Below are 20,674 nucleotides of genomic sequence, written 5' to 3'. Positions count from 1 at the left end.
TTCAAGTTTATTTATTTTATTAAATGCAGCACATGGTAAATTAATAAGTAAAGCATCAAACAAAATTTCACTTATATTTCTGTCAATACCACGAATATCTTTGCTGAGCTGCACTCAGAAGGTACAAATCAAACATTGGTCAATATTACAGGTAGCAAGGAAGCTTTGCAGGTATTAACCTGGAAACAGGTATAAATAAGTAAAATTAAAAAGAGGAAGCAAATTTAAATTCTAACAGGTTTAGATTACATATCAATAAAAGGTGTCAAGAAGGCATGTTGCTAATAGTTTTCTTAGCATTTTTGCTGGTTGGAAATCTCAGCAACCTTAAAATTCAAAATTTAGAAAAAATGAGGAAAAATTCAACATGATTAGAAGTTAGCAATTTAATATTAAGAGATGGAAAACTTTCCCTCACAACCTCACTTTTTCAGAAAGCTGAAAGAGCAGGAGAGAATGAATGTGATGTGCCTATATACATGTGGTGAGACAAGGGATGTTAGGGGGCATTCTGAGATTATTCTGTATTTGTATTAAATTTTGTTAATTTCCAACAGTCACTGAAATTTGAAAATAAGGTTATGAAATAGCATTGTAGTACAAATGAAGGTTTCCCAGTGAGGATAAGAAAGCAAAGGAGAGCATACAGATTTCTACAAGTTTGTCTTTTTTCTTTTCTATGTTTTTTCTTGACTCTCTGTGAGAGTCACGAGAATGAACTGCATTTCCCTTGAAGTCAGCATTTGACATAGGGAGAGATTATGGCCTGTGTGCAGAGAGTTTTTATGACTTCACCTTACTTTTATACAACAAAGCCAGAAGAGCATATTTGATAAAAGGGAGCAAAAATCTACTCTTTCTTTTCTGTTTAGGACTTTCTTGTTAGGACAATAGAAGGAAGCAGTAGAGGGGTGTTCTTTGATGGCTTAGAATGGTTTCTGGATGCTGCCTTCTTTGAGGGGGGCTGAGTGAAAGAAAAAGAACAGGCACTTTCAGTATAGGTGGCTTCATGGCTTAAGGCTGAGATTTTAGCACTGCAGTTCACATTTTTCCACTGAACAGTGAACCTTGGTGGCTGTCTGAGAGCAAGCAATAATTCATTCTAGAGGAGAGCAGAATCTACCAAAAAAAAGGATGCTCTTGGACTTGTTGTGTCTGATGAAGAAGTAGAAAGGATGATCAACCCTAAATTTCAGAACATGGCTAACATTGGCACTTGTTAGTTCTACAATGACAGCAGTAGCAGCAGCTGCCTCAGTGCCCTTCTCATCAACTGCAACAAAAGACTTGTGAACAACTTTGGAGATCATCACTTTATCCCTCTCAGTCATTCCACTGAAATCAGCATTGCTGAAGGCACTGCGCATTCCCATCCTAATCAGATTATCGCTGAGGTCATATCTCTCTTCCATTTTGAATTTAGGTAGGTACAGATCCACAAGAGTCTCGGTCATCTTCTTGGAATCAGCCCATTCGGACAGCTTCTCATACGTCAGTTCTTTTTCCAGCTATCATTTGAGGAAGAGAAGAAATTTGGTGTTTGCAGGGAAAAACAATTAATTAACTATTAATTAATCAATTTTATTGTATGTATGTATATGTAATGAATTAAACATTTTAAATAGCAAATTTAACATTTAGGTGAAAGCATTAAATAGAAATTGGTTTCACTGATGATCAGAGACAAGGTGCACAACAAGTATTTGAGTCTTAATGCTGCAAAGTTTCGAGTAGCACCCTTTCCAAATTCATGGCAAAAGAGAGATGGGAAGAGCATTCAACAGCTGCCAGCCCCCATGGTAGTTCTTTCCTCTCTTTTAATTCAGTCCTGATGTAAATAAAATTGCTCTGTGGCATATGATTTGGTCCAGTTCTATAAAAATAGGTGTTAACATTACTGCATGTATTTGCTTGATGGCTTTGAAACAAAGTGCTTCCAGCAAAGTCTTTCACTGCCCCTCTGTGTCCTGGGCACTATGCCACCACTGTTCAGCTCAGATCAAATGGAGGAAAGAAATGAATGGCATAGACTCCAAGAATTTAACAATCTTGGAATTATAGTAACTACAGTATCAGATGTCATTATTGTAGCAAACACAGTCTCACCAAAATCCTAGCTTTTCATAGAGCAGAAAAATGATTGGGAGGGAGAGGCGGAAAAAGAGTGAGAACAGTATGGAAATAAATCCATATTTATGGATTCCTTACGGGCCATGGAGAAAAGGTGTCATCTCAGGAAGAACCTATGAACCTATGACTTCTTGTGTGGTGCTGTCTCTCCTGAACATGCAAGGAAGGGAGATTTAACCCTTACAAATCATGTGAAATGGGTGTCAGTCAGGAGGGCTGTTGAAGAGCTGAGCATCTGATTGTGCACAGTGTTGCCTGCCTTTAGTTCCTACCAAGCTAAGGGCACTCAGCATGGAAGAATTTTCTTGGGATTAGATAAGTATTAAAGAAAATTAATTCAGCTAGTGGAGGAGGTCAAACAGCATGATAGCGTGTCCTTACAAAGGGAGATATTATTGTCAGCCAGCCCTTCTTTTTTTAACCACTTTTACAAAATGGTTGTAGCATGCTTTCTTACCTGTTCAAGACCCGTTGTGTTGTCTTTGATGTCATCAGGAAGGAGGATGAACATACTGAGTTCGCGTTTCACATATGGCAGCTCAATCATTTTGAAATTCATTGTTTCCATGATGAGAACTGGAAATATTTTTCTCATGTACATCATCTTTACAGGCTTAGTCTTGTTCTGGAAAGTATTTGTTATAAGTAAGAAATCATTCCTTGAATGGAAGGGTGATGATGTCTCAGTGCAGTGCAGGGAGAGGAAATTTTATAACAAGCTTTTAAAACAGTTATCTGACATCCATTTTCCAAAGCTTTTCTTGACTGGACAACATTGCTTATCTTGATGTCTGTCTCAAAGCTTTTGTTGGGGGCTGAACTGAGATATTTTCCTCTTGTCCCCAAAACATGGCCAAGGAAGAAGAGAGTTAAAAATGTCTGCAAGGATTAGGGGTATGGAGCAGGTGTGGAATATGGCCTTACAACACTAGCAACAAAACAGCTGTGGTTTAAGAGGATGAGTGTTGTGCAGCTTATCAGTGGTCTCCTCTCTCTGGTGATAAAAGGCGATCAGCAGATTGCTTGATAGAAGATAACACTAGTGTCAGAGCAAAAGGACTCATGATAAGAGGAGCTCCTGGAAAGCAGTCACTTTTTCAGGGGTATATAACTTCTATTAACATCTATATCCCTTCGTTCAAAGAAGCAGACCGTATGTATGTGCTAATCAGGAGGCAGAAGTTACACTTTGCACAGAGTTCTTGTCTTTAATGGTGAATTCATTAACATCTCTTCTGGGTACCTGACATTAACATTGCTTTTAGCTTCACACAGCCATGCACCAGTTTAGGGCATCCTGTTGCAGCTATATTGGAGCATGAGTGATTGTGCTCAACCTGGTTGCACAGCAAAAAGGCCTGGTTCTGTACTCATCCGTGACATGGCATACAGTTCCCATCCATAAAGCCTGGACTCTCAAATCATATTTTTACAATTTAGTCAATTTTAGCACTGTTTTACAGAAAGGTTTTAAATGATTGTATTGATTTTGGAAACAGTAGCTGTTACCTGGAGCTCACTAACATTTACCTGAGCACATCCTAATGTTTCAGTGAGCTGAGGACTGACAGATTTTGCTGCAACCAGATTTTTAGAGTCTAGTTACCATAGAGCTACCTAAAAGACTTATGAAATGGAAAGATTTCAGCAAGAGCTGTTGTGACCACATTGTTTACAGTAAGAAGGATGCAGGAGGAACTTACCTTGCTCAGTCGGAAGGGTTGCAGCTCTGTATCTTCTGCTTTGAATTTCACTTCCCATTCTGCCTTGAAGTAAATGGCATTTATCAGGATCAGCGTGGTGGAGTTTGTCACATCTCGTGGACCCAGCAAATTCTTGATTTTGCCTTTTGAAAGCATGAAAGTCGGGTTTCATTCCATCGCAGTACAGTGAGGACATTTTGATCAGTTTTTCACTCCGTTCAGCTTCTTAGTAAAAAATCTATGCCTCAGTGCCCTGCTCCCTAAAATGCTCCCCTGACATAAATCAGTGCATTTCTTTACAGTTTCCAAAGCCGTTTGCTGACTTGTTCTCCTGGCTAACTGACAGGGATTTACTCCTTCCTCCAAAAATATCTCAGCTTAATGGCAAGCAGCTAGAAGCAGAAAGCCTCACTGGTTACACCAGGTAGAAGGAGGAGCCCCTCTTCCCAGTGCAGGGTGGTAGAGCAAGGCAGGCATCCCCCCATGCCCTGGAGCATGCTGGTAGGCAGAGGTGTCTCTCCCCTCTGTCTGCTCTGCCAGTGGTGCCTGGGTGCAGCACCAGGGCACGGTTGTGCCTGAGGAGCAGCTGCTGCACTGCACAGCGGAGTCAATGGGAATCTCCTCAGGGAGGAACTGAGGTCCAGATCAGGTGTTTGAAGCAGCTTAAGTGTGCTGTTCTTTCTCTGTCCTCCCACAGCATCTCTGCTCACTGCCCACATCCACATGGGAAGGCATGACCTGGCTGCTGCAGTAGCACCTGGGGAAGCAAGGGCACCTGCCCAAAGGAAATGGCAGAGTGACTCTGTGGGAGAGCAAAGATGTTGGGGTTGAACCCAGCTTACCCTCAGTTTGTTTCTCAACCCAAGTGTTGATTTCCTTTCCTGACTGTTCTGGTGCTGTCCTAAAGTTAACCTTCTGTGGCTCTGCTTTGTAGTAGTTCTTACTGAGCTGTATGTATGTCTGAAAAATAATAAAAAAGTGAGCAAAAAAGTACTGTACTAGAGAAATGTACTATTTTTTAGTCCCAAAAGGCAGTTGTTAGCTCTTATACTTGATGGATTCTTGGAGCTAGAGGACTGAAGGATCTTGCTTGTTACTTTCTGCTAGACTGTGGGTTAACAATTAAGAAATAACCAAAGAACAGAAATTTCACATCTTTTGTTCCAAGATTTAGCTGAAGAAATGAGGAAGGCTGCATGCATCCTTCATGCTGTGGATGTGCTTATTTTAATTTCTCATTTTCAATTTTACATATTGGGGGTTCCAATACTAAAGGCACATTGCATGTAAAGGAATTCCTACAATACAGTCAAAGGGCATGACATCCTTAAATTCTGTGAGCAGACTGGTATTCTCCTGTTAAGATTATTACTGGAGTCCAGAGCTCCTATTTGCAGTATTTAAGGTCAGCTTCCAACCTGTTCTATTAATGGCAATTAATTAAACAGATAAATATTTTTTTTTGCACCTTTTCTTGCTCTTCTCTGAGATTTTACTTACAGGCAATAATAGAAAGGTTTTTTCCACATAAATGCGATTGGCACTTTTCAGGGAGTAGGTGCTCCTGGGTTTGTTGATGGCAGTCAGGAGCTTCTTGAAGCCAGAATGGATATCTGCAGCTTTCTTGCTCTCAGGATCCTTGGAAAAAGAAACCAAACATTCAGCAATTTCATTTTTGCATGAAGCTTTCAAAACATGCTAAGTGATGTTTATAGGAGAGGGATTTGGGTTTCTCTTCCCTACTTTTAATTTTCCCAAGTTTACCATCACTGCAATTTGCAGGGCTCTGTTCATGACTGGATTAACTGAGCTGCCAGTAACAAACCTTCCAGACTATCCCAGTGACTCATCCTTTCGTGCTTCTGAGAGTCTGAGTGAGTAAAAGGAACTGAACTTCAACCTGTTGTGAAGTATGGTTGGGGTTTGTACTTTAAAGAGGGGTGCAGACAATAAATACTGGTCTCCTAAAGCTGTATCTGGACATCTTGATTCTGAAGGTTCTTTATCATGGAATTTCAGTCCTAATAGATACCAATTTTCTTCTCTTTGGTCTCCCCCGAGAAGGTCTGGCCACAGAAGAAGCCTCAGCTGCTGCTCCCAGGGTGAAATGAAGGACCTGCAAGCAGAGTTTCCAAAGATGACAAATAGGCATAAAGGACCTTGTGAGATTTTAAAGTCAAATGGGGTTCAAATGGTTGTCATATTTCTCTCCCTGTGGTACCTCACTGTGCTATCTGCTCCTTAGGTAACTAATCAAAGGGATACTGAAGCTGTAGTGACAATAAATCCCATGGAATAACAATTAGTAGCACCATCCCCCTCCCAGACCACCAGCACAGTGCTCCTGTCTGCATGCTGCAAGGCAGAACTCACTTCCACAGCTCTTTCTCCCAACAATAGGAATGTGTTTGTGCAAATCCAAATGGTTCTTCCCACGATACTAGTACAAAAGCAACCTACCTCTGCCATCTCAGTTGCTGTAGTTCCTTTTGCTCCCAGGTATGTCAGAGCCAGAGCAGCTGATATGCTCCACGGGGAGAAGAAAATATTTTTTCCCTTGTTGGTCTCATTTAGTTTGTTGAAAAGATCAATGGTAAACTTGCCAACTGATGTGGAGACCACTTCCATTTTTACAGCCTGGAAAGAGGCAGCAGACAGAATTGTACTATTTGTGTGTTGAAATTTTTGTACAGGGTACCCATTGGTGAGAAATGTTGCACATGCAAGACATTCCATTTAAAGCACTAAAACTAGTAGCACAGTTGTATGTTTATCTTCCACACAGATACTGTTTGCCTCTTGTTGGGAGCACCAATTTATTTTAGATTTTTTTTTCCTCTTTTATACAGCTGCAGTTTTCTTTGTGGTTCTTTCTGCCTCTGATTTTCAAAGATGTGCAGATTTGGAACCTCTGTATTTCTTTTCCTTTTTGTCCTTAACTAATGTTCCCTGGGGAACTAATATGAATTTTTAGTACATTGGTTCTCAACATGTTTGAGTTCCCCACTACTAGATTTTGGATCTGTATAGAATTGACAGCTGATACCGAGGAAGGATTCAGGCATAATTTTTAGTCTCATTTGCTTTTCCTGGCCAGCAATGTATGAATGCAGTCGTTTCATGAACAGCGAAGCTGTTGCTTCCATTTAGACTTATGCAGTTTATTCATTGTGTGTACCAACCAGCCCTTCTGTATGTTCCAGCAATTTTATTTTCCCCAGAAACTGCCAGATGCCTTGAGGTTACGAGTACTCCAGGCTACCCAGTAACACCTGCCTCATGTAATTTACCACTCAAGAGACCAGAAATGCTTATATTATTGTTGTTGTTGTTGGTATTAATACTTGTATCTATGGAATGGAGCAACAAAAATTGAGGGGCAAGCTCTGAAGTCTGCAGGTATTTATCAAGTGTTTGGTTTCCAAACAATTACATTCTTTTTGGCAGCTAGTATGCCCTGAGGACCAAGTCTGTATCACAGAGTGATTTTCTTTCCTTGGTGAATGCAACCAAGAGAGCATCAGGATGAGAAAATCTGTTTTCAGCTAAGGAATGCTCCTGAGTCTCTGGCCTGATAATGTGCAGCACTGTGCCTTTGTGTCAAGTATGGAATTCTTTTTTCAAAATGAAGATGTTACTTGTAATGCAGTCTCTGCCCTAAGAAAAATTTCCTGCTTGTGAATAATTCTCCCTCAAATGAGCAGTTTCCCTTAGACTTACAGAATTATTTTCTCTAATGTTTGACATTTAGAAAAACACAAGGCAAGAATAATGCATTATAACACAAAATTATCATTATATATTATCATTTATCCATACAGTCACACATGGCATAGATTTCTTTTTTAAAACATCATAAAATTTACTTAAATTGATACCAATATTTACCTTTATTATAATAAAATAAATATAAATTTAATATAAATCTATTTATATATTTTGTATTTTCCTATATTATATATTTTATCTATTTATATTTCTATTTTATATTTATATATTATATAACATATAATATATACATATTTATATATTAATATTTATATATGTAATATATATAATATGTATATATATATATGTGTATATATAATATGTAATATATTAAGTTATAATTAAGTAATTACCTTTTAATGAGAGAGCACACTTAGGTCTTGTCCTCAGTCAGGTTCTGTGTTTGTGTGTTAAGCAATTTTTATATTAAGGAACATAGTACTGCTTGCCCCTCCCTTTCCCTTTTATCTACATCCAGGTTGCTTCCACCTACCTCAAGTTCCTTTCTACCACATTCCCAAAGGATCTTATGAAATTTTGACCTTTTTGTTGACCTGGTCACTTTTAGACAGGTTTAGACATTTCAAAAGGACAATGGAATTAAAATCAGAAGTCTATTGTTGCACCACAGTAGCCTACTGACAGGATAGCAAAGCAAGTTGCTGATTCCAAGCGTTGTCTGGTGTTGTGGAGATAACTACTCTGTTGTTTAAAATAACTGACTTGTAGAAAGGTTACACAATGCTTGGTTTTTGGCTTCTGGATTTAAGCAGATATTGAGAGTCTGATTCTCCTCTCTGTGACTCCTGAGTTTCAAATGCAGTACCTCAATATAGAATCAAGCTTCTGAGTCAAACACTGCAAAACCTTGAGTTACTGAGCTGTAAGGAGGAGGGCAAGAATTGAAACAACCCTACTGGAAGGGTTCAAGCAAAGACAGAGAGAAACAGGAGAGGTAAACACGGCACAAGAGCTGTCACTTTGAAGTCCCAGAAGAGAGACAGTCATGGAAGAAGAATGTGGTGGCAACAACTCTTAAGACCCTAGAGGGCAGGGGAAGATGCAGCAGAGGAAGGAAATTGTACTGTGTGCTAAGCATTTTACTGCAAGCTTGATTACAGGAATACAGTGGGTCAAGAATTCTAGAAAATGTCAGAAATCAGTGTTGTGCAAGGCAGTGAAGAAATGCCAGAAATTAAACAAGTGCTGGTTTAAGTATGGTAAGTCCTCCAGAAATCTGGATAGGAGAAAAGTAAACTGAATGGTTGGGTGGTGAGAAAGCCAAGCCAGGAGCTTGGAGCAGGTCCATGAGTAGATAAGGTTAGCCATATCCCTTTCAAGACTTTAACAATATTTCCAGCACTGCTGTTGACCCTGGGAAAAGGTTGTTCCTTAATGTACAACTCACTTTTTATGTGCTGTGGCCACTGCCACTCAGGAATGATATGGCACAGCCAAAAGGACATCAACTGTGTCATCTTTGCAACCATGCTTAAAATAGTGAAGGAGAAAGAAAAGGTGACTCACATTTCCATTGACTTTAAAGGCCTGAGTGAGTTTGTGCTCATGTTGTCATGGTTTTCTTCTTTCTTAGCCTCCCAAGTGTGGCTTTTCTGTCTTTATTCCTAAGGCAGACCAGGAAGTGCTTAAGAGGTTTATCCATGGGGACATGCCGCTCTTCCATGAGGTGAAGGAGGGTGTGGCAGAATTGGGTCTGAATGCACAGGGATCCAGTGTCATGTTTCACAACTGAGATAGGCAGAAGGCATTTCTCTTGGGGTTCTACAAGGGATAGTGTAAAGCACGTGCTTCATAACACTTTTCTTCTGGTCCTTCCCATTTGGGAAGCAGAACCAGAAGGGACCCTGGGAGCAGCTGAGAGCTTGAAAGGAAAGAGAAAGGACTCAGGGACAGTCAGCAGCCTCTTCTCTGCCAGGAAAAGGGTGTCCTGCTGCTTCAAGAAGATGCATTTGTAGTAAGATGCTGTTAGTGTGTGCAAGTCCATTAGAAACCCATTCCTTATCTCTCTGTTGTGAATTCAGATAGTCAGGAGCATTCCCTGCAAATATGCATGACTGAACAGGACACTCCCTTAGAAGAAAGAGCAGTGACAGGATAATATGACCTGGGTAATAAAAATATCACCTGGGAGATTCACATTCATCTGCCAGAAAGCACTTATGGCCATTAGTATTACTTGTATTAGTATTAGACTTGATTCTCCCATTTGATCTTGTCTCAAACCCGTGAATAAGTGGAAAAGTAAAATGAGGGTAAAGCAGTATGGTGCTAGGCTGGAAATAGTGTCGTAAGGTTGAAAGTTTACAGAGGAGAAGGTTGTAAGACACGTGTTTTATTTTCCTAGTTCTACAGTGTTGTTAAATACTTCCCAATTGCTGTGGGACCGAGATTAGAAGGTACATGTGTTAACCCCTTTTCGAGCAAAAAAGAAGCACCAGTATCTGGAATAAAGATTTTGCAGGTTTATTTCATTGCCAGTTCTGCCAGGCCGCAAAGTTGGTAAAAAATTGACAAGAATGCAGGTGAGTAGCATGCCTTAGGGATCAGCATCAGCTGAAACCAATGGAGATGCAGCAGCATGCTAAAACAAGGAGATTTTCCTGGGGTTTTTTTCTTCTTTGATATCAAAACTTTAAAATTACTGGTTGAGCTCAGCTCATTCTGTTCTGAATTGTGGAAGTTCTGGTTCAGGAAGTGCCAAAAAGACACAGTAATGTTCTTTGTACAGTTTGGTGCTTAGGGTGTAGTTCTAGCATTTTGGGGTTCTTTGGCTAAGAAAAAGAGCCAGAGGCATAAATTTGAGGTTATTTTTTATAAATACTCTCTTCTAACATTGAGAGATTTGTCAACAGTACAGGAAAATTAAGAAGTGCACATTGAGATGTTCCTTGTGGTGTGTATTTTTGTTGTTGCAATAACCTGTTTACTAATCAAGTTCCTAGGGAGAAGAAAACCTTCCCAAGAAGAGAATAGTCTTGGTCTTGTTGTGCCTGATAAAGAAGAGGAAAGGGTGATCTGCCAAAAAGAGAACAGTAGCACCAAGACTTCGTGATGCCAGTGTTGCCGAGCTGGCGGCTGCTGCCTCTGTGCCTTCCTCATTGACTTCCAGGTAACACTTGTGAAAAACTTGTGACAAAAACAGATCACCAGTCTTGGACATTGCTGTGAAATCAGCTTGACCTTCTGTGAAGGCATCTTGTATCCCCATCCTGCTCAAAGTAGATTTGAGGTCATATTTCTCTTCCAACGTGAACCTGGGCAGATAAACTTCCGTGTTAATTTTCTCCATTAGTTCTGGATTCGTCCATGCAGACAGGTTTTCAAAAGTCAATTCTCTTTCTAGCTGCAGTAAGTAAAAAGAAAATTAGAAAATTAAAAAAGGTTCAAAAACTTGTGTCCTAAGGGCTATTTCTTCTCTTAAATGGAGAACTTTTCAAGACGTTGTAAGAGTACAAGAAAAACAGTAATGGAACAGCAGTTTGGAGATCTTTTTAACTAAAGGAGAATTTTTTCCTATGGTATATCAATGCAATATTTGAAATGTTCTCATTTAGCTCTCATGTAACTTCCAGGAAATGTAGCAGAGCTGCAATAGTCTGGTTGTTTTTCTGTTCCCAGTGCTGTCTTCCCCACATGTTAGAATTTACTGAAAAGAGCATTCCCCCCACCCACACAACACTTTAAAATGAAAATTTCTTAAGGGCTTGTTATTCAGAGGCAGAATCAGGCTTTTTACAGAAGGTGGCAGCGTCCATACGTATTAATTCTGGGCATCCTGGAACATAACATAGGCTGCCTGATTTTTGGTGGGCTTTTCTTGGAATGAAATCATATCTGTCTGAACTGGCGCGGACAGTGGATCTCAGCAAGGCTGGTTTTCCGTCCTCATTTTTGTTCAGCTGGAAAAGGGGAAATCTTATGGGGTTTGGGTTACCTGTTTCTAGGACTGATCAACTTTAGCAGCCACAGACGTGCTGGCTTCCAAGACTAAGAAGTCTAGTCTGAGCTTCAAGAGCTTCAAGCTCAGAGTACTAGACTAGATTTGGGATTTACTTTACCTTGAGCCTGATCAGTACCCTCCTTCCTGGAAACATGACTGCAGCCTGGTCTTTTACCTCACACATGCATAAAGTGATTAAATAATGACACTCTTACTTCTTCACATTATTTATGTTCTCTGTTTTTTTACCTTTTGTAATCCAGAGATGTCACTCGGTAGCAGGATAAACATGCTGAGGTCGTTGTTGACGTATGGAAGCTCAAGAACATCAGCCTGAACTGATTCTACGTAGTTTAAGTTAAATTTATCCCTCAGGTACATCATGGGCACTGGTTTAGTTGTATGCTGCAACAAATCAAATTGAATGTTTTACATTTTTACTCTGAACAGTAAAAAGACTGAGTTAAAGTAGAACAGTGGAGGTTTATTGTATTTACCCTACAAGCTGCCCAGTGTGTCTGAGACATCCTTATGGATAGGACACAGAACACAGATCTTCAGAGGATCCCTGCAAGGCACTGGAAAGGCACTAGGAGGCATGGCATGCTATCTGAGCTGTCTCAGATGACACCAATTGTAGGAAACTGTATACCACTCTGACTGGTTGAATGGTTGAAAGTGAAAATGTAAAGAACTAACCTATACAGTTTTGTTCACCTCTTTTTTTTTCCCTGCCTTTGGAGAATGGAAGCTTCTTTGAAGTCAGCTTCTGACAATTTACTTGTGCCTCAGGGCCTGGTATGTGTGTGCAGTTTTAGTGCTGAAAGTGTGGTGAAATAAATATACTGAATGCTTTAAATAAAGTAACTGTCCCTCCACATGGATTTAAAGGGTGACAGGATTTCTCCCTCCCCTCCCCCCATATTTTCCAGGTTTTTCCACCTGCAGTGTAGGAAATAGGGCAGTATATGGCCATACCATGTTTATTCTGAAAGGTCTTTGCCTGGTAGCTTCAGCTTCAAACTTTGTTGCCCAGTTTCCTTTGAAGTAGAGTGCATTTATCAGGACTAGCCTGGTGAGTGAATCTACAGATCCAGAAGGCAGCAGATTTTGGATTTTACCTGGAAAAAACAGAGGGACATTCACACATCTGTGCCGTTTCTCTGTTTCCATCTAAGTGCTGGCACAGTTTCTGGGGATATAAGCCAGGGAAGTTTTAAGTGCTGACAGCAGCCATCTAGTTTGAGATTATTTGCAATTAGGTAATTGCTGGGGTAATCTTGATTTACAAAGGATGAGCCATATTCCTCACACACTGAGATGGAGGACACTAATTTTAGTAAAAGCTTTTCAGTAGATGAGTAATTTAGGAAAAGTCTGAATTACCTTTCTGAGGTGAATTGTTCACCTGCAATGGGCCCCTTGGGCACAGAGAAGCCAAAATGACATTTGGAGAGGAAAGGCTGGAACTTACCTTCAGTCTGTTTCTCAACACTGGAATTGATCTCTCTCCTGATTGCATCTGCTGCTCCCACAAAGTCAACCGATTGTGGCTCTGCACCGTAATATCTCTTGGCTAACAATAAGTATTCCTGGAGTGCAAGAGAGACACCTGACTTAGGTTGGTTGCCTGCCAATTTGAGTACTACTGCAGCCAGAGATAAAAATTACATGGACACAAGCACAGTGCTTTTCTCAAAGGAACTAGGTATTTTTTAGTAGAAACACTAAATTTAAACATTCTCATCTAACTACATCTAAATCAATCTGGGATTAGATATACATCCCAAAAAACTAAAACTTAGGGTCCAAAGTCTAAGGAAAAATATCATAGAAAATGTTCTTATTAAAGATAATTACATAGTTTGCCAATGTAGCGAAAATATTTTAAAGTACATGGCTTGTGTTGCCATAGGTAGAGCACGAAGATTAAATGACACTTCAAAATCCAACTAAAAGTCTTACCTTACTGAAAGGCAATGATTTTTCTCCATATAACTGGTTGACACTTTTAAGTAGGTAATTTTTAGTGGGTTGGTTGATTTCAAAGCTGAGGGCTTTAAATCCAGTGTGGATGTTATCTGCTTTGCCAATCTCTGTCTTGGATAAAGAAAAATTAAAAGGACATTATTCATCTGTTGTATCAAAATGCTGGGTTTTTTTCCTTCACACAAATCCAAGTGAAGTACTTCTCTTCAGGTGATCTGTTACCTATATTACAAAAGAAGAGGTGCTGTAAACTGGACAGCTATCGAAACGATAATTTTAAAGTATTAGAAGTTGCCAATGTGGTACAGACACTTGTGGGTATCTTGGAATGCAAGTGTTAAGAGCCTGAACAATTTAAAATATTTAAGGGTTTATAAACAGATATTATGAAACTTTGGATATCCAGAAAACAAAAGTCAGAGAGTAGTTCTTAAACAATGCATGAGATTTGGCTCTATCACTCCCTCAATTTATGAAAGTCTAAAGTGTTACATGGAAGATTTGCCCCTAAATTCCTTAATCTCTCTCTAAAAATTTTGTGGGGTTTGGTTTTTGTTTTTTTATGTTTCAGTAATTGCAGTAAATTCTCTATATTGAAGAGGCAGGATTAAATGAAGATGGGTTCAGAGTCTCCAGTGAGCTCAAGGAAGAAGCTATGAATTAGTAAATTAAAAATCTGCACCTGTGCTGTATTCATCTCATCATTATATCAGAATCAGAGGCACGAATAGACCCTTAAATCTCCAGAGTGTTAGAACTCATAGCACTACCCATAGCACTGTAATTCTTAGAGTTAGGACAAGCGTTACTCATGAGGAACAATCCCTCTCCTGTTCATGCTGTGCAAATGACATGTTGACATAACCCCTAAAATAAATCTTCCCACCAGAGGATTTGGCTGTGGGGTGCAGATCCATTCATCAAAACTAGCAGCAGGTGGGATTCTGTGGGCCAAATGCAGGGAAACAGCTCAGCCCCTAAATAATAAGGATGATGGGAAAGAGCAGGGAGAAGGGTTTGATATCATCATGTTTGAACGGTCAACTAGGAAAAAGACTTTACTGACTCAGAGGGATTACATTTGCTCTTCTCTGTTGTTCTGCTATGTTAAATTATATATAAATTGTGACAAGATGCCTGCCAGTATGGCAAGGACTTATCTCAGGAATAAAATTATTCCAATTTCTCTAAGTTTTATTGCGGACAACTGGTCTACTTTGGGAAATCTCAACATTTAAATTTATGATGATACCTTCTCAATTGAAATGGAGACTAATTTCTAAAACATGTCAGATAGGTAGCCTGGAAACATAAATGTTCTTGTTTTCGTTGTCTTGATGCTGCAATCAAATGTGTGGAAGAGCAGCTCTTCTTGGGATTACTTACTCTGAGGTAAGAACTGAGCTAGCTTTTGAATAGTAATAGTTTGAGAAAGAAATCTGCAAACAGAACTAAAGGAAAAAGATCAAGAGATCTATTCAAGAGATCATCAAGTGTTACATTTTGCAAGTTTGAGGTTAGATTATGCAATTCTGTGTAAAAGGGGGAAGCATGTAATAAGTATTGCATTAGATGAAAGTATCACAGAATGCTGCACCAGTTAATTGTGTACACTAAATCTGAGGAAGGCAAACATAAGTAAATGCAAATGTGGAAGGAAAATACAAACAGGAGAAGATGTGACCACAGCTTGATCATCAGCTTGGATGACATACCTTCTGGAAACAAGCATGTTGATTTGACAGACTTTGTTCTGTTCTGGAATAGACTTGCATCCTTATGGTTGTGGTGACATTTTTGGCTCCTTCAGCTTTGTTAAAGTGAAGTACCTGCGGTGGGAAAATCAGTAATTAATGCAACAACAGAAAATCTGCTGTTTCAGTGAAATTTTTAGCGTTCTCAGGGGGACTGGTAATGAGGACAGTCAAGCTCAAATTTTATTCTTCTGTCCAGTCCTTGGTGAATATGGAATCTTCGTCTAGGTCTCAATGTCCATTTTTACAAAATGGTTTATGCAAACTAATCTGAGGGCTCCAGGGTAAAACTCTTACATTCCTGGCCTTTATTGAAGAATCTGCCTGATTTGAGTTATGCCCTGGCATGACCAGTTAATGCCTGGGAAGAGCCAATTACCCCCAGATGGAGTCTACCAAAGGAGAAGTCTAAATAGAGCTGTGCTATGTGTCAGAAAGCCTGAAAACTGTGCAGGCAGTTCCATGCCTTAAATCCCTTTCTCTGGGCATGTTCACCGTACCCAGGCTACAAAGGGGTGCAAACAACCTTAGAACACTTTTGAAAAGAGCTGTGCTTTTTGTTCTGTTTTGTTTTCCCTTCATCCTAATAGAAGATCACTCCTTTTATACCCTACTGGGTCTCTTTTGTCCTGTAAATCAGGAGTTAGATCACGGTCTTAGCAGGTGGGACAGCTTCTGCCTTAGCAGATGCAAACTCACAAGCCTCCCCTCCTCCAGCAGGAGCTAGGTACCTGCATTAGGTGTTTGGCAATCATGCATTGGGGCTGTTCTCACTGCCCCCCATGACACCATGATATTTAAACAAGTGTGACTCGGCAATTTCAGTCAGTAATTTTGCCTCTAAAATAAGAAAGAGTTGTAGTTTCAGCATGGTTTTTCTCTAATCTTGTAGATGTGGATTTTTGTTTAGCAAAGTGTAAAACTTGAAATAACTATAGGAGAGAGTCCTCAAAACTCTGCACATATTATGGCTTTCCTCTGTTCCATTAAAGCAAATTTCTGGCATGGAAGACATTGCTCCAAGAGATCAACCCTTTCAGACAACTACTTTTTGAAGCCCAGACTCACCTTTGCCATCTGATCTGCAGTGTTACCTTTGGCTCCCAAATAAACAGTAGCCAGGGCAGATGAAATACTCCAAGGAGAGAACAAAATATTCTTATTACCATCTTCCTGACATTGTTGTTTGAAAAAGTCAAAAGCAAAGCTTGTGTTTGCTTTATTCAATATATCCATTGTCCTGAAGCTGCACAGAAAGACAGGAAAGAAGGATTTTTTTGGATTAATGAACCACTAACTATGATTGCTATTTGCTTAGAAGTTCCTCTTCACTGTTGAACATTTTTTGGGATTTAAAGGCTTTCTAAAATTGCCTATATAAAGAATGAGGAACATTAACTATAAAGTCACATAAAGTTTAGCATGTCCTGTTTCACTAATGGCAACAGCTATCATTTTCAGGGATGAACCAGCCTCCAGCTGTGTTTCATATTTGTTCACCAGGAAATTTATTGCACTGTCCTTTACAGCATCTTGGACTGACAGTTGATAGCTTTACTCAGAAAAGCCTGGGCTAGTGACCACCGATAAACTGTCTCTTATGACAAATTTTATGCTTCAATTTGTTCAACAGCCTTTTGATGCTCATCTCTGTAGAGAACAAATACTCTGGTAACAGGAGCAGTCAAACTATTTCTTTAGGTCAAGACAAAATGCTCTTTCCTATACTTGCGCAAGCACTACCCCAACTATTGCATGCTAAGCATCCTGAATTACCTTTCTGACTTTTAAAAATGTCCTGAAACCCTGTCTTACAGCACTAGTCCAGATCCTAGCTTCCCAGTTCTTCTGCAATACAAACTTTCTATATTCAGCAAACCACAAAGGCTGCTATTTGTCATTTGTCTTGCAGGTTAGCTGAGGGTTCTATTCAGGTACTAAGAGCTATTTTTGGTTGGTATAGGATGGCCTTAGAATAAAAGATAGTTTGTGACCCTAGTAGCATGCAAACCAGGACCTAAACTGATAATTCCAAGCACTAAAGAGTACAAGAACAAATTACTTGACTTAAACAAACACAATGGTTCTTAGTGTGCTGAGTTAGCACATAACTCTCAATATGTTAGTCAGTGAACTCTAGAAATTATAGGACTCCGAACAATAAGTTGCTCTTCCTGTATATTTTTAAGACTTCATCTTCTAGGCTATTGCCTGTGCAATCTTAATTACTTTCCCAAGCATTAGTTGTTTCCAGTTCAGATACCTGCTTTTTTCCTACGCATTTGTCAACAAAGCAACATCAGCCAAGAACAAGTGAAAGAAATAGTATCTAGAAATCATTACAGTACCTTGTTTTGTGCAGGGAGAAACACTGCTGCTCTGGGTGTCTCCAAGGTTTCTGCAGTTCACATGAAGGGTAGGATGAATTTATAGTGTGCCTGGCCGGTTCTGCAAAGGTTCTTATGAGTCATGACTCTGCAATGTAATATGCCCAATAGGCCACATCCCTGTGGAAGAACTGAATCACCTCAGAGTAGGATGTGAAGTGATGGTAAGAATGATACCATACAAGAATTTTACAAAAGTGACTGCTTAAGTATTTCTATAAACACTTTTGTGGCAACAGGCTAGTAACAACTTGAACCCACACTACTTTGAACAATCTTTCCTTTGTGGTTTGGAGAGTTTAAAAAAAGGCAGTCACTGACCTACTTCTTTTATGGTTTGTCTTACAGAATTTATCTCTGGGAAACAGACAGACAGAAAAAAAGAAAGTGACTTCTCATGTGTGAGTTTTTCTATTGCCCACTTCCTTTTGAGAAAGTATTTGTCATTCCTGGTGGGTTTCTGTTTTGGAAAAATGGGTCTTGTTAATCTTGAAGGATTCTAAGACTGTACAGTCAGGGAAACTCTGTAACTCTGAGATGGGGAAGGTCAAGAGACAGGCACCAGATGCCTGCTTGTATTAGCAGTGGGCAAAATCACTCAAAGTTAGTGTGGGTCTTAGATTAGGCTTCATTTCTACTTCCCCACCCAGTCTGGAAGCTGTTTGACCCATGTAGCATGTCAGAGATCTATTCCTTACATTCCATTCCAGAGATGAATATTCTGTCAAATCCTCTATTTCTTCTTTCCTGGGCTTCTAAAATACCTCCTTCCCTAATTTTCCTTGCAATCATTCTGTCCCTTCTTCTGTAGTCCTTCCTTTATCTGTCTGTACCACTCTGACTCCTAACTGAAACACCCTTTAAAATGCTACCTTGACCTTTATTTAATTTATTCTCTCTGCACTGTCGATACCTCCGCTTTGAAAACCTGAGTATGAATTGGATACCTCCCCAGCACTGAGCTGGACTCTCACAAGGTCTGTTTCCTCAGCATAAACTGCCTTTGGACAGCTTTCTTCTGACCTGCTGTCCGTGAGCATACATTTAACATGGACTTACGTTGTAGGGCAGAGGTTTGCATGAAGGATCTCATAATGAGGAATGAACCATGAAAATACCTGCAGAATTTGGCACAGGGCATAGCTGCAAAGGATCCCTTGACAATGATGAAACTTCAGTATCAAATGTAAGTTGGGAATCGAAAGCTTTGCTAAAGTTGCTTCCCTACCTGTGAGGAACCACATTACTTCAATTGGATGGTGTTTTCCTGCCCCTCAGGTATTTGAAAATGGTAGCTATGCAAAAGGGGCATGTTTCAGTGTGAGTTGTAATTAGATGTATCTGTTATGTTTTCCAGAGAGCAACATAATGTAGGAGAGGTATTCAGATCTAATTGCTCCCATAGCATCTGGGAAAGTTGTAATCTGTTTACATTAGCCTTAAATGGTTTCTGAAGCATAAATGATTTGAATAATCTTTGCAAATTTAGCCCTGTTGTTGAAGAGTGATAGATACGGTGAAAAGACTTCATCCCCTAGAGCAATTGGTGTGGATTTTCTGGTTATAAAGCAGGGGTAAACTTAATTTGCTAACTAGTGCTACTGCTTGCTGCCTTCCAAGAAGTGACTGAGGTGTTCTGTTTACACAGAAATGCTGGGTTAGGCTGAAAGAGAGGTTTGTGCTTTTGCACAAGGTTTTACAGCTACCTTTTTAGAGCACCTCTCAAATGACAGGGCTGGTAGTTAGGAAATAAAAATAAGAAAAACATGCTGAGTAACTAAAATTATATTCATCTCAGAAGGAAAAATATACTTTATCAGTGTGGTGGGTTGATAATATTCTCTAATACCCTTTTAAATTAGCATCACTGGAGGACACAACTTGCTGCATGGTGCTACTGCTGACTCAGTAGCAGTGGTACTCCCACTCCTTACTAAGTCAATACAGCAGCACACTAGGAGACTTATATTTGTGTTAATGGTGTCCTTCCTGTGGGAAGCAAACTTGTGATCCCTTTCACTGCAGTCATTCATGTTTCCATTTGGTTAGGACAAATATTGGCAGGATACCAGTGCCCTGGCCAGCTATGTAAAGGCATTTTGTTTTCCTCCAGTTTCAGTCTAACTTTGCACACGTCATTTTGACTACACAGTGTGTTGCTCTGTTCATTAGTGCCTGGATTCAGGAGTCAATGATATGTTTGATATCTGAATGGAACATTATCGAGTGCCCTATGAAATTTCTTCAGAGTCTTGAGAAAAAGACTTGCTGTCACAGAAAAGTGGTAGCTTCTGCTCTCACACAGTATTCTTAGGCTATAACTTTCCATGGCTGGTTTTCATACCCATTGGTAGCTTATTTTCACTATCAACTCTGTATAGGTCTTGGAAATCTGATTAATTCACAACAAACGTGTTCTATGTTTCAGGTAGATCAAAAGAAAAATTGGTGTTTAAAGTAAAGCTCTTCAGTTTCCCTGACATCCTCAAGTATTTTTTACAAGTACAAGCACTGTTTATTTACTTGGCAGGGAAGAATTTCTGATTCACCCAGCAGAGCACACACAACAGCACTCTATTCAAGTTTTTGACTCAGCTGGATTTGGCCCATAGATTTTAAACATGAAAGGATTTTAAATACCCCCAAACCTTTAAAAGGACTTTACAAGATACAAGAAGCATGGGGAGGAGAAGAGTTTTGAAATATGACAATATTTTAATCCCTTTGTAGGTGTGATGTGGGTTTTTTTGGTTTTGTTTTAAATCTCTGTGTGATTTAAATGTAAAAAAACTGTAAAGAGGACAGGGGCACAGAAAATGAGAAAATAGTAAGAGTGATAAGTGCTCTACTCTGTATTCGTGTGACCTCACCTTGAATACTGTGTTCAGTTTTGGGCACCACAATATAGAAAAGACATTAAGCTATTAGCGAGTGTCCAAAGGAGGGCCATGAGGATGAGAGGGGTCTGGAGGGGAAACCGCA

General features: G+C 39.6%; 2 protein-coding genes across 3 annotated transcripts; both read right to left on the bottom strand.

Moving 5' to 3' along the window:
* LOC111923851 (heterochromatin-associated protein MENT-like) lies at positions 1-9,214 on the bottom strand. 2 transcript variants are annotated; one of them, XM_023919788.2, is made up of 8 exons: positions 9,129-9,214; positions 6,294-6,470; positions 5,866-5,949; positions 5,334-5,471; positions 4,676-4,793; positions 3,834-3,976; positions 2,588-2,755; positions 1-1,508 (listed from the first exon to the last, which is right to left on the bottom strand). In XM_023919788.2, the coding sequence occupies exons 2-8, from the start codon at positions 6,459-6,461 to the stop codon at positions 1,098-1,100; spliced, it is 1,230 nt and encodes a 409-aa protein (XP_023775556.2). In that variant the 5' UTR covers positions 6,462-6,470; positions 9,129-9,214; the 3' UTR covers positions 1-1,097. The 2 variants fall into 2 exon arrangements, with proteins under 2 accessions (XP_023775556.2, XP_023775555.2); XM_023919787.2 differs by lacking the exon at positions 9,129-9,214 and adding an exon at positions 7,955-8,029.
* An 848-nt stretch (positions 9,215-10,062) lies between these two features.
* LOC111923850 (serpin B10-like) lies at positions 10,063-20,253 on the bottom strand. Its single transcript, XM_023919786.2, has 8 exons — positions 17,654-20,253; positions 16,374-16,551; positions 15,267-15,380; positions 13,528-13,662; positions 13,037-13,154; positions 12,541-12,683; positions 11,812-11,967; positions 10,063-10,965 (listed from the first exon to the last, which is right to left on the bottom strand). Exons 2-8 carry the CDS (start codon positions 16,539-16,541, stop codon positions 10,561-10,563), a joined length of 1,239 nt encoding a protein of 412 aa, XP_023775554.2. The 5' UTR covers positions 16,542-16,551; positions 17,654-20,253; the 3' UTR covers positions 10,063-10,560.
* Positions 20,254-20,674: the final 421 nt, after the last annotated feature.

This window comes from Cyanistes caeruleus, chromosome 1 (assembly GCF_971803275.1).
Source record: "Cyanistes caeruleus chromosome 1, bCyaCae1.hap1.1, whole genome shotgun sequence".
Lineage (NCBI taxonomy): Eukaryota > Metazoa > Chordata > Aves > Passeriformes > Paridae > Cyanistes > Cyanistes caeruleus.
Note: the sequence above shows the minus strand (reverse complement) of the source record. Positions and strands in the feature narration are given on the sequence as shown.

Excerpts from the sequence above, each read along its gene's own strand:
- LOC111923850 (XM_023919786.2), bottom strand. The coding sequence starts at position 16,541 with ATGGATATATTGAATAAAGCAAACACAAGCTTTGCTTTTGACTTTTTC. Across the intron at positions 13,155-13,527 it reads AATCATTGCCTTTCAGTAAG|GAATACTTATTGTTAGCCAA; the intron begins GTAAGACTTTTA and ends CTTGCACTCCAG. Across the intron at positions 12,684-13,036 it reads TGTTGAGAAACAGACTGAAG|GTAAAATCCAAAATCTGCTG; the intron begins GTAAGTTCCAGC and ends TGTTTTTTCCAG.
- LOC111923851 (XM_023919788.2), bottom strand. The coding sequence starts at position 6,461 with ATGGAAGTGGTCTCCACATCAGTTGGCAAGTTTACCATTGATCTTTTC. Across the intron at positions 3,977-4,675 it reads GGTTGAGAAACAAACTGAGG|GCAAAATCAAGAATTTGCTG; the intron begins GTAAGCTGGGTT and ends TGCTTTCAAAAG. Across the intron at positions 1,509-2,587 it reads ACACAACGGGTCTTGAACAG|CTGGAAAAAGAACTGACGTA; the intron begins GTAAGAAAGCAT and ends CTCAAATGATAG.